At 37.2% G+C, this 13987-nt stretch overlaps 1 protein-coding gene across 1 annotated transcript; it reads left to right on the forward strand.

Annotated features, from left to right (window-relative positions):
• Nucleotides 1-7258: 7258 nt before the first annotated feature.
• LOC126771020 (acyl-CoA Delta(11) desaturase-like) lies at nt 7259-13018 on the forward strand. The gene is made up of 6 exons (XM_050490665.1): nt 7259-7347; nt 8457-8784; nt 9095-9225; nt 10290-10495; nt 12010-12192; nt 12775-13018. The coding sequence occupies exons 1-6, from the start codon at nt 7333-7335 to the stop codon at nt 13016-13018; spliced, it is 1107 nt and encodes a 368-aa protein (XP_050346622.1). The 5' UTR covers nt 7259-7332.
• The last annotated feature ends 969 nt before the right edge of the window (nt 13019-13987 follow it).

Below are 13987 nucleotides of genomic sequence, written 5' to 3' on the forward strand. Positions count from 1 at the left end.
GCATCGTATTTTTATGCTTTATTATTTTTAATGTATTTGCTTTAATACAGACTCGTTCATTCAAACAGTAATATCTAAAACTGGACTGCCTCGTTGGTCTAGAGGCTAGATGTAAGGCCGCAATCACGGAGGTCCTGGGTTCAAATCCCAGGCCGTTATAATATAATAAAAAGTTATTGGGTTTTTCTGTCCAAAGTTTTCTTCAGCAGCCCAGAGTCTGAAAGTTGGAAATGTACGAAGTGTATACTCTCGTATCTCAGAAAACACGTAAAGCTGTTGGTCTTGCACCTGAACTCATTCCGGTCGTGTCGGATTGCCATCGCATCGGGTTATTAGAATATAGGGGATAGTGAGTGTACCTGTGTTTGCGCACACACTTTCGCACAATAATATGTCCTGCGCAGTTAGCTAATTTCTCTTGAGATTGGTCGCCGTGGCCGAAATCGGTCCGTAGGAGGATTATAATATCTAAAAATACTAATTAATAGTAAAACAAATGTAATTTGATTGAGAGCAAGTCTCATTATGACAATTAAGACTTGCTCATAATCAAATTTTAATAATAATATAATAATAATAATATCCTGGGACATTTTTTACACACGGCCATCTGATCCCAAATTAAGCTTGTACAAAGCTTGTGCTATGGAAACCAGACAACTGATATACTACATATACTACTTTTCTTTTATAAATACATACTTTTATAGATAATTAAACCCAGACTCAGGACAAACAGACATGTTCATGCATACAAATGTCTGTCCTGGGTGGGAATCGAACCCACAACCTTCGGCGTGTCAAATTGTCGAATTGTTAAAAGTAATAAATTATCTATGGCTTCATCTCAATATCTTTGATTAGTATTAACAGAACGTTACAAGGCTACGTGCTAGATTTTGGAATATACTAGAATTTGTACAAAAGGCGGAAGGCGGTAGGCGGTGTAACAAAACGGTATTCGATTAAATTAGACATATAAAATTTACGTATATTATGATACTACCTCGAAAATAATAATTGTATCTCTTACAACTTACCACACACACACAAATTTATCACATGAAAATTCAGTGGTCTTGCCCGTATTTGAATCCGCGAACATCGGTTGGGACATAGGTAATATAATAACAAAACGTTTACAAATAAATAACTTTACAAAACTTTTTAAGTATCTAAGCTAGCCATTAAGTTATAGGAAGATTTATTCATACTCATAAAATCTATCATGAATTTTCAAAACGTTAACTTGTATGTAATGATTAAATAAAATGTCGTCTAATTATAAGTTTTTGACTACATAAACTATTGCCTTGCAATGCATTTTTAAAAAAGTAATCATTTTCAGCTTTACTTATTTTCTCTCTTTCTGTCACATTAATTTTACATTTGAAAAAAAGAAGACAATGATTATAAAGTTATATTTTAGTCATATCAAATTATTTTAGTAGATTGTGTCATCTAATCTTTTGTTATTCAATCATCGCCATTAACAGAATAAATACCAAAAGTACCGGGTAGGTAATTAGTCCACGAGTCTTGGTTAAAAATGCATTTTTTAAAAAAGTAATCATTTTCAGCTTTACTTATTTTCTCTCTTTCTGTCACATTAATTTTACATTTGAAAAAAAGAAGACAATGATTATAAAGTTATATTTTAGTCATATCAAATTATTTTAGTAGATTGTGTCATCTAATCTTTTGTTATTCAATCATCGCCATTAACAGAATAAATACCAAAAGTACCGGGTAGGTAATTAGTCCACGAGTCTTGGTTTTGAAATATTACTATAATTTTCCGGTACCGTGAATTCTCTCGACCAAAACGATACAAAACTAACAAATTTATTTAATGTAGGAACACTTACAAAATATTTTTTACCTACCTACCTTGTTCTTAAGAATTTTGTTCTATCATTCGACATTCAATCCGAGAAATATAATGACACAATTTAAGAATATTATTCAGTGACAAATAATTGCTATCTTAAAATAAGAAATAGGTAGGTATTGAAACTTGTTTAAAACATAATTTTTTTTTTTTTATATATATATAGGATAGGAAGGCGGACGAGCATCCTAACCGCAGCTTGGTATAGTTCGAGAGATATCTTGGATCGCTCAGAGCTGCGGTCGCCGAAACCTATTCTGGTTCTCGGCGACTTAAACTCACGCGTTCAACTAAGTCACGCGCGTGGGGCAACCCCGCCACGAATCTGCGAGGAAGGGCTGTCCAAGTGTGGGCGCTACTCTCCGGCCTGTCCCTACTGAACAAGGGGCAGGCTAACACCTGCGTGCGCCATAGCGGGAGGTCCGTGGTGGACGTCTCCTTCGCCACCCCTGTCGTAGCATGCAGAGTGTCGGAATGGAGGGTAGAGGAAGAGGTGGAGACTCTGTCGGACCACCGTTACATCCGATTCGAAATCTAGAGATTTCGAAATCTAGAAAAAGTGTCGGCCACGTGCCGACACTTTGCCGAGGTGGTCTCTTGGCCAGCTAGACCGCGAGCTAGTCAAGGAGGCCGCCAATATGCAACGGTGGGGTTCCGCGGGATGGAGGGAGGATGCCAGCTTGGAAGAGCTGGCGGGCCGCATGAGCCGTGCCCTCAAAAAGGTCTGCGATGCGGCCATGCCGAAGACCCGTCGCAGAGCCCAGCGCCGGCATTTGTACTGGTGGTCGCCCGAAATAGACGAGCTTCGGGCGACGTGCAATCGGGCACGGCGGGCCTACGTCCGCTGTCGAAGACGCAACGGCCTCGATGTGGAAGGCGTGGGAAGAGCTGCTGGTGAGCCTCAACCGAAACCCATGGGGGCGAGCATATCGAGGGGTTCGCGGAAAATTCCGCACCCAAACCACCCCCGTGACGGAAACGCTGCCGCTGGAGCTCGTCCTGCGCCTGGTCGGGAAATTGTTTCCCCACCCAGGCGAGTTTGTCCCTCCACAGATGGCCCCTCGCTCTGTGATAGAAGACCTAGTGGCTCCACCATTGAACACGGAGCGAGAAATGGAGATGGCCCTCGGCCGCTTGAGGGCCAAAAACATGGCGCCGGGCCCGGACGGTGTTCCAGGGCGTGTTCTGTGCGATGCCCTGGAATACAGGTACAAGGCTTCGGGAGCTGTTCAACGAATGTCTGCGCAGCGGGCAGTTTCCGAAGCTTTGGAAGCAAGGGAAGTTGGTGCTCTTGCCAAAGGAGGGGTGCGCACCAGGCTCCTCTCCTCCTCGTCGGCATACAGGCCGATAGTGCTGCTGAACAAAACGGGCAAATTGTTTGAGAAGATTCTCGCAGCTCGTCTCGTTCAACACCTCGACGAGGCCGGTCCGGGTCTCTCGGAGGCTCAGTTCGGGTTCAGGGCGGGCCGTTCGACGATCGACGCCTTGAACGCCCTGAAGACTCGGTCCACGTAAGCAGTGGCCCAGGGGCAAGTGGTCCTGGCGGTGTCGTTAGACGTTGCAAACCCCATTAGCAGTCTCCCATTCGAGACGATCAGGGAGGCACTCCGATACCAAGGGGTGCCGATCTATTTTAGGAGACAGTTAGAGGCGTACCTCCAGGACAGGGAGGTCGTATGGGCAGGAGGCGACGGGGAGTTGGTCCGGCGTCGGGTAGGCTGCGGCGTTCCACAGGGGTCGGTCCTCGGCCCAATTCTGTGGAAAGTCGGCTTTGATTGGCTTCTGAAAGCACCCGTCCTTCCCGGTATGGGGGTGTTGTGTTACGCAGACGACACCCTCATTACCGCGGGTAATGACGGGGCGGGATTTTAGGGAGGCGGCCCGCCTGGCCGAAGTTGGAACAACTTTGACCGTGGACCGAATGGAAATGCTGGGCCTGAGAGTCTCCATATCCAAAACGGAGGCTCTCCTCTTCCACGGTCCACGGAGAGGCCCCCCTCGGGAGGCGAGTATCACCATCCACGGAGAGGCCTCCCTCGGGGGGCGAGTATCACCGTCTATGGAGAGGCCCCCCTCGGGGGGCGAGTATCACCGACGGGCGATTGAGCTTCAGACAGCACTTCGTGCAACTCGGCCCGAAGCTCATCAACACAGCTGCCGCCTTGGGTCGCCTCCTACCCAACGTGGGAGGACCGGGATCGCTATGACGGCGCCTCTATGCCGGCATAGTGAGGTCGATGGCACTGTATGGTGCCCCGATATGGGTCGATGCGCTCACTGCTCACAACCGGGCCCTCCTACAGAGGCCGCAGAGGGTCATAGCGGTAAGAGCGATAAGAGGGTATCGTACGGTGTCTTGGACAGCGGCGACGCTCCTCGCGGGCGATCCGCCCTGGGAACTCCAGGCGGAGGTGCTCACAGAGGTATACCGCTTCCGGACCGAGGCGAGAGACCGCGGCGACCGTCCAGGATCGGCGGATGTCGGGCGGATCAGGGCTCTAGCCCAGCAAGCCCTGATAGCCCGATGGGAGGAAGATCTGGGGTCCCCCACAGCGGGCCTGACGGAGTGTGCCGCGTGGGGGCCCCAGAGGCTTTCCCTGGCGGCAGTTGTCGGTGGAGACCTCTCCTTGCCGAGCATCATCAACGCGATGCTCGGAAGCGATGAGTGCTGGTCGGAAATGGTCTCCTTCTGTGAAAATGTAATGTCGCAGAAGGAGGCCGCGGAGCGGGAGCGGGAAGAGGACGCCGCTGCAAGCCTGCTCCGCCGAAGAAGACTGGGGAGAAGAATGAGGCGCTATGCGCACCTTCTCCCTCCGCCGCAACAGGCGTCGCCGGGACTAGGGGGTTCTTCAGTACCCTGGTAATCCCCCTAGAGAATGGAGGCTTGCATACGCAGGCCGCCCGTCACAGCGTCGCGGTAGCATGCTCAAGCGATCCCGTGGCGCTCCTCGTTATGACGGAAAGGATACCGCTGGTTTTTTAGTGGGTATTTTAGCTTATATATATAAGTTAGCATATTTAATAGTTGTTTTTAAGATAATACATATTTACAAAAACATACTATTTGTAGAATATTTTAAGCTGTTAATACAAAATCGATAAAACATTCTAAGACCAAAAATAAAATGTCAATTATATAAAAAAAATATTTTATATTCTAAAAATGGCACATCGTGTATAAAAGAATTGTCAGTAACCACAACATCTAGTGTGTTAGTAGCTTAGTGAACACATATACCTATGTAACGGTAAGTAAAAGTTTATTTTCCTATTATATAACATTATCATAATAATACTAATATAAATTTAAAAGTATACTTCAATTATTTTTTTAAGGAACTGTTTTATTATAAAAACTAATAAGTATTAAAACCTTCATTCTTTATCATTATATGTAGAAATACATACAAAACAAAATTTGTTTTGAAAATTATATTCTAATCAATAATCATACTGTTTATTTAACTATTTATTTATTAATGATATTTTATTTATTCTATAATATAAGAACAAAAGTCTAGAAAAAAGGAAAAATATTAACCTACAGCTCAAAAGGCGGTCTTCTCCTTTACTAGCACTTTTTGACAATATTATGGTTAGGACATTTTAGAAGGGAAACTAAGGGGGTGTTGTATTGTTTTTTACCTACATATAAACACCAATAATTACTTGCAATATACAATACATAGTATAAAATGGGGTTATTGAACTATTATTTGAATACCTGATTCTAAGTCTGTCGTGTAAATAATTGCCTGATGCCAGCCGCGCCATACTGCATGTTCAACTACATATCCCATAGAAGTCAGTACGGGTGCCGGGCATTTCGCATTTGTAAATGACCACAAATATAACAAAATACAAAATATGTGTTTCAACCTCATAGCTATAGTTGATAGAAAGTGGCTACTCTGTCCAATTTTCAAATTGTAAATAACTCTCGCACGAGTTTTCAATTCAAAGAAAGATTGATGAATAAATAATTAAATAATCTAGTTGATTAATTACAAAAGACAACTCGGCATTCATGCATTCAAATATATTATTAATACAAGGTATCAATATAATGTTCCGCCGTGCCTAACAATCTATAAAATGATTAATGAACATACTATGCTATTACCAAGTTCATTATTAATAATAAATTTATAGAAAGCTTGACAAAAAAAGGCTTATTGTTAGTGGATTAATGTTAGGTATGTGTTGACTGCAAGGCAAGAGGAAGGCAAGAAAAAACTCTTACACAATCCTACATCTGATGCACTGGTGAGAGATGATATGTGCGAAACTATATGAGGATGTAACAAGAGAAAGAGATATATGGAATAGAAATCACACTGCGCAAACCTCAAATAAATGTGATAACATGACGGTTGCTATTTTATTGTAAAAAATCTTTTATCTACAAAAAGTACTCGAAATTGAAAAAGATTACCACATTTGAATTGTTATGTTACAAAATTAAATTGTCGTTTATTAGTTACCTAAACAAATAAGGTCAATATTTGCAATATACGTCAACGGCTCTAGCGTACATTATTTTGAAGCAAACAGAAGTCATTTAACGGTTTCGATAGCTATGCGGATTGAATTGGTATATGTGGGAATGCACCAAATATTTCAAATAAACGAAACGATATTGTTATTGCTATGCTTGCTCGTTTTTAGTCAGCTATTTTCGAGGCACGTACGGTGGTCGCAATTGTAGTCATCATTAGCGATTAAGTAAATGATAATCTACAATGACGTGTTTACAAAGATATCAACCGAGCCGCTGAATAGATTAATAGCAAAGCAAAATTTATGAGCCTCGCGAGTATATTTGACATTACATCTTTATATTAAGTAAAATATAAATAAAATCGTTAATGAGACTTTTAGAGCGTTTAATTTCTGAACTTCTTTACCGATTAGGACATATTCACACAACAGATATTATTCCTTAATATAGATATTTGTTTTCTCAAAGCAATGGTTCATAGATTAGCATAACACAAGATGATGATGTAAATAAATATAAATAACAGTTTCTATATATAAAAAGAATCATATGGATCTATATGAATGCTTATGCATATTATAGCTTGGATAAAAAAAAATACAAAATCTGGCGTTGATATGTGGAACTAGGCATTTATATTTTACATTACTATTACTAATAAATATTCAAGCTAAAAATCATTTTATAGGCTAATCAAAACCAATGTCGAAATCGGGATTCGCAAATATATTTACAGGAATGTTCAATATGCATGCATCTGTACGTGATGAAATAAATATATGTGAAAATACCGATAAAATAATTAACACGTTTCTATAAACAAACGTGATTGTTTTTAAAAATTTAAGCATACAACAGATTCCGCATGAGCGCGACCGCACGGACGTAAACGCTAAAAGTGCAATTTGTGTGAAAATAGTGATTAAGTGAACATTTTAATATGTATCATTATAATGTAAGTAATGTACTCTAGAATATAAATTTTAGACTGTTATATTTAATTCTAATAAGTGACTTTAGTAAAATTGACCATTATATTTTTTATAATTCTATATACATATAAATAATTTATAAGCGAAATACTATACTGATTGACTCACCACAAGACATCCATATCTGTAGATTCGAATGATTTGAAATGAGGCATAGTTCGCTTAATTTCAATACTCATTTCGCGTTTTTACGCAAATCCTATCCAAAATAATTTAATCTTCTTCTAGTGAGCTAATTCTAAAATGTGTACCTACGAAATGTGACACAGCTAGACTTCTTCTCTTCTTATTGAAAGGTGTAAGAACTTGTGGCAGATTTAAATTAGACACATGAAGGTCTCCTCAATATTTTTTCCACCGATGACCACGAGATAAATAATAAATACAAATTATCAAAAAGATTCTTAAAATTATAAATATACCGACCAAATTCGTACAAACGTCATTAACCGCGACTCATATGTATTCAGAAAATCTAGTGTGCAAAACACAACCCTTCTATCAATAGCACAGGAAAATCATTCAACCATAATATACTGTATATACACTTTGCATATAATGTTATGTTTGTAAATGCCGTTAGATTGTAATAAAATTTACAAGATTGGAAGCTATCGAAGTATATTTATAATTTAAATGAAATGGGTTGTTAGTCTGTCTTCAATTTACAATTGAACGATATTTCAAAATTCTTCGATAGTTTATAATCTCGCTAGAATTATTTAAAGTATAGGTGCTTGATACTTTTATACACGAAACAAAAATGAAAATTGCGTCAAAGACAAAACAGTGTCGAATCAAAAAGAATGTAAGCGCAAATGAGAACAACTTTTCAAACGCTGAGAAGAACCACAGCAAGTGTTATGGGAAAAGAAAACAATAGACCGAAATTTGTGGAATAATGTTAAGCTTATGCTATAAGCAAGGCAATCAAGCATTTCCGATGCATATAAAACAATTTGAATTCAAATGCCAGGTTATAGATAAAGGCTAATAATAGTAATAAAATTACATCATTTAAAATTAATATCAATTACAACGCCAATTACTGTCATAACTTATCATTTTTTAGGTGACGATGACTCCGATCATTACTGTTACGAAGAAAAATCGAAGTGATGATGGTGAAAGTGTTGAATGTAGCCTTCAAGCCAGGCTACAGAACAAAGCAAATGTAAATATGGCGTACAAAATCAATGATTATTATGACGAAGCATTGCCAAAAAATGAATTAAAACTAGTAGTACCAGTAAGGAGATGGGAAAAGCGAATGGGCTTCGTTACCCCTATTCGTTGGACGAGTTCTATAACAATAATTTTATTTCACATTGCTGTTATCATATATAGTTTATATGTAATTTCTATTGATGGGGCTCCTAATTGGAAAACTGTAATCTTTTGTAAGTTCAAAAAAACTTTTTATTTTAATAATTTCAATTATATTTTTGTCTCGTCATTGTGTATTTCGATAAACAGAATATATATATTTTCATCTATTCTTTTTAGTCTATTTAGATCATTATTATTTAATCCACAACAAAACTAAGTTATTACTATTTATATTTAACAAACTGTTAAATGCTTTCTAAAATTTTACCTACCGAAGAAATAAAGTTTTTGTTTTGAAAAAGTTATGACAAAATACAAACATAAGATTATTTTAATTTTATTTTATTATTTAAGTATTTTATAACAAATTTGTTTCTTTAGCAATATTTTGCGGAGGTTTTAGCGGCTTTGGTATAACTGCAGGTGCGCATCGCTACTGGACACACCGGTCCTATAAGGCTAAACTTCCTCTACAAATAATATTGATGATATGTTACTCAAATGCTGGACAGGTATATTCGACTTTTATTATTTAATGAAATAACCAGTAACCAGTCCCATTGCTAGACTAATATCTCATCTTTTTTGTCCTCAAAAGAAAAAGGAGAACACTTAAAGCTTATTATTGATATGTCAGAGTTTTATGAGACACATACTCGTACGCAGGTTCCCTCGCGAAATTTCCTTTCTTCACCGAGTATGAGATGAAATAATAGCAAATAAACAACGCAATATTTGCTAAGATTTACGTATTCTAACCATTGGACAATCTCAGTTCCTAACTGAACTTTAAACATATTTTTTAACCATAAGCGAACACTAGTAGTGTGAAGTTGTTGGTTTCAACTGAACGATACAGCGATAACATATGGATATAACGTATATGTATTACTTTGTACTTGTGTGTACTACTTCTACTCCACCTATTGCTTCTATTTTAAAGTATCTTTTTCGATTGGGTTATCGAGCAAAAATAGCTGACTAGCTATAAGGCCGCCCATTTTATGTACTATTTTCTAGTAGGTAAACCAAAACGAAGTTTATACTTAATTGTATAAAAATATATATTATATATAAGTAGCGAAGTAATAAAAAAATCGCTTGACAAACAGAAGAGAAAGTAGTAAACTATGTTGTATATATCCCTACATAGACACGTTTGTTCCGTAACAGCCTGTGAATGTCCCACTGCTGGGCTAAAGGCCTCCTCTCTTCTTTTTGAGGAGAAGGTTTTGGAGCTTATTCCACCACGCTGCTCCAATGCGGGTTGGTAGAATTCACATGTGGCAGAATTTCAGTGAAATTAGACACATGCAGGTTTCCTCACGATGTTTTCCTTCACCGTAAAGCACGAGATGAATTATAATCACAAATTAAGCACATGAAAATTCAGTGGTGCTTGCCCGGGTTTGAACCCACGATCATCGGTTAAGATTCACGCGTTCTTACCACAGGGCCATCTCGGCTAATTAACACGTTTGTTAATTATACTCAATTATAAACTTTGTATTTACAAATATTAATTTTACAAAATAATTAATTTACTAATCTCTGATAAAATGGTATCTCCAAACAGAACAGTATTCCCGATTGGGTGCGGGATCACCGTCTTCATCACAAAATGTCAGAGACTTCTGCAGATCCACACGACGCCAATAGAGGGTTCTTCTTCGCGCATATGGGCTGGCTTATGATGAAGAAGCATCCACACGTCATTAGAGAAGGGAATAAAATCGACATGAGTGACATTCTAAGCGATCCTTTAGTTAAATTTCATACAAAGTAAGTTTTCCTATAGTATAACTAAATTTAATAAGATATTTGTGTTATTATTTGTTCGATTTGCCAATAAATAATAGGGGAAGGCCGGGCAAAGTGAATACCTTAAGCTTTGGCGGGCCATGGGAAGGGAACCAATCAGATAGATAAAAAAACATTATTGAGTTTGAAACAGCATTTATTGAACTTATTAATATAATCAACAAAAAACACGTAACATCAGTACTTTACTTAAAATTATTAATCACATTAAAATTGGTACCGCTATCCACTTTGCCCAAACCACCGGGTAAAGTGAATAGGATCATAGGGCAAAGTGAACACAAGGTTAATTAAGTAACAATTACCGAATAATATAAAAAAACATTGGTAAATAAAGGAAAGAATAATAATAAATTCAACTAATCAGTCATCAGTGCAGTTGTCACACAGAAATATGCCATTTCTCTCATAAGCCGTGCATTTCTCATGACTCCATTGCTTGAAGGAATTGCATTGGATCCAGTCATCAACTGGTTGTTCGTTAATTTCCATATAATCCTCTCCACAAAATCAGCACGTACACTTTTCATCATTTTCTTTGTCCTTAGATCCTTTAGCTTTAATAATTTTGGTCATTTTAACATTTTTGTTCGTTTTGGCAATTTTGGTTGTTTTGGTTATTTTGTTCGTTTTGTTAGTGTCAACATCTCTTTAATCTTTGTGAATATTTTTTTAATAATTTGCTACTTTTAACAAATTTAGCTTTTTGTTCCTCCTTAACAGCAGTGCTAAATCCATCTTTGAATGCTAAATCACTACCTTTTCTATTTTTATCCTAATTTTGTGGATATGTTAGATCGTTTCTTTTTGCATAAATACTTTAAAATCTTTAACTAGCAAGATTTCATTGCATAGAGACAGGCAAAAAAGACAGTAAAACTATACGCGAGGCGCGAGGAGCACCTCGTGACGTGACACGACGGGAGCGCACTTAGACGCGTTATTTTGAAATAATGGAGTATCCGCTTTTCCTGGGCTGTTCACTAGGCCCGGCCTTCTCCTATAATTAGAGGAAGCGCAGGCCACCGCGCTTCATTGGTATAGTAATTGCAAACTGACCGATTTTTGACTACAACAGTCAATATTATAGGCTAGCCAAATTCACAGGATATTTAATTTGTACTCACTCTTATAATTCGATGGGAATAACCTTACACGACAAGAGAAAGATCAGGCGCAAGGCCTCCGGGCTACAAGGCACGAGAATAAAACAACGCAAAAACTTGCAACTGAACAAATAACAACAAACTCTACAATTTTTATTGGCTCGAACCGGGCATCTACAACCTTATAAGCAAACCATTAGACCAACGAAATAATTAGTATTTTACGTACATCATAGGATTATCCTATTTTCCAGCAAAGAACAGTTTCCATTTGTTCCATGTTTATTAATATGGTTAATTTTTAAAAACTAATGAATATAATAAAAAATTAAATGTCTACCATACTTCATACCAATTTTTTTCTTTCAGATATTTCTACATTTTCAAAATTCTAATTTGTTTCGTACTGCCAACCCTCGTACCAATATTTCTATGGGATGAAACGATAAAAACAGCTATTGCAGGCACCTTGATTCGATATTTTCTTAGCTTACATTTTACATGGTCAGTTAACAGTTTTGCCCATTTATGGGGAAATAAGCCATACGATGTGTAAGTATAGTATAGTATACTTAAATAACTTGCATTATAATTAACTAATAATGTTATATTAATTAATAATGCCAACATTTAAAAGTAAATTTTATTTGAAAGCAAAGTGATATATATCTTAAAGATTGTGAACTATATAAATTTAAAAACTATATAAATGGTTTATTATATAGGACTAGCTATTCCCTTATTCGAGTTTCAAGCTACATTGGGTACTGAGATGTTAGTATGTCTCTTGTGCTTACATTGTAGCGCAATGTAGTTACACCGGCTCTCACGCTTCATAACATAATGAATCAGTGATAGACAAAAGATTGAACACGATCCTAAAAGGCAAACATGTCCGACTTTAACCAATAACCGATTGACGATAAAATTAAACCCGACATATTTATTGTATTTAAAACTTTATATTCATGAAATAAATAAATACCGGTCATCTTGTACCACAAAAATTTTCTTTATGTTACTTACAATCCAATCGTGAAATTGAAATGTTACAAATATAATTAGTTTTTAAAATTAAATATATTAGTCATATTACTCATTCAACTACTCATTTACCTGTTTAATTTATTGCAGCAATATAATGCCAACGGAAAATTGGAAAGTATCACTTGTAGCTATGGGCGAAGGCTGGCATAATTATCATCACAGCTTCCCATGGGATTACAAAGCGGCAGAACTCGCCTACTTATTGAACTCGACGACATTTTATATCGACTGTTTCGCATCAATTGGTTGGGCATACGACTTGAAGCAAGCATCACCCTCACTTATAAAAGCCGTAATAAATAGTCGAGGTCCTAAAGAACATAATCATTGATTATGCTGACATAATCAATGATTATGTTTTAGGACTGATCCTAAAACCTTAAAATTTGGTGTTTCGAATCATTTTACTGATAAAAGTTAACCTATATAGTATAGAAAAAAAAGAAACTAAATCACAAATAGTTAATTGCTATCTAATTCGCATAAGCACATATACTCTTTTATTACATTCTTTCTGCTAGCTATTTTTACTCATGTTTCATTTTTATTTAAATACAATATTTACTTACTTTGTACTTAAATGTTGCAATAAAAATGTATAACTTGTGTTAAACTTCTTCTTCTGAACATTAAAGAATAAATTATTATACTGTAATTTACTTTTGCCTTAAATATTTTCCTTTTTTTATAGAATAAGAAGGCGGACGAGCATACGGGCCACCTGATGATAAGTGGTCACCAACGCCCATAGACATTGGCATTGTAAGAAATGTTAATCATCGCTTACATCACCTATGCGCCACCAACCTTGGGAACTAAGATGTTATGTCCCTTGTGCCTGTAATTACACTGACTCACTCACCCTTCAAACCGGAACACAACAATACCAAGTACTGCTGTTTTGCGGTAGAATATCTGACGAGTGGGTGGTACCTACCCAGACGAGCTTGCACAAAGCTCTACTGCCAGTAAGCTTAGCTCTCACATTATATTTAGCACAATTTAGCGTATATTTTAATGTAAATTTAACCACTTTTGCGTTATAGATTTTAAAGAATATATGATTGTTTTGGTATTACAAATGGATTTCCATAATTTGGAAATCCTCTTTTTATAATATCAAAAATGGCGATTTTTTTTTGTTAAATTATTTGCAAGCAACATACGATGGTTAGTTATTTTTATTTACAGACGTCGACTTATCTTGCTTTCAGCTTAAAAATTGTCTAGTAGATACGTAAAAAAAATATTTTCATAGTTTACATCGTAGACATTTAATTGATTTTACTGATTATTCATT

The sequence above is a fragment of the Nymphalis io genome, chromosome 10 (assembly GCF_905147045.1).
Source record: "Nymphalis io chromosome 10, ilAglIoxx1.1, whole genome shotgun sequence".
Lineage (NCBI taxonomy): Eukaryota > Metazoa > Arthropoda > Insecta > Lepidoptera > Nymphalidae > Nymphalis > Nymphalis io.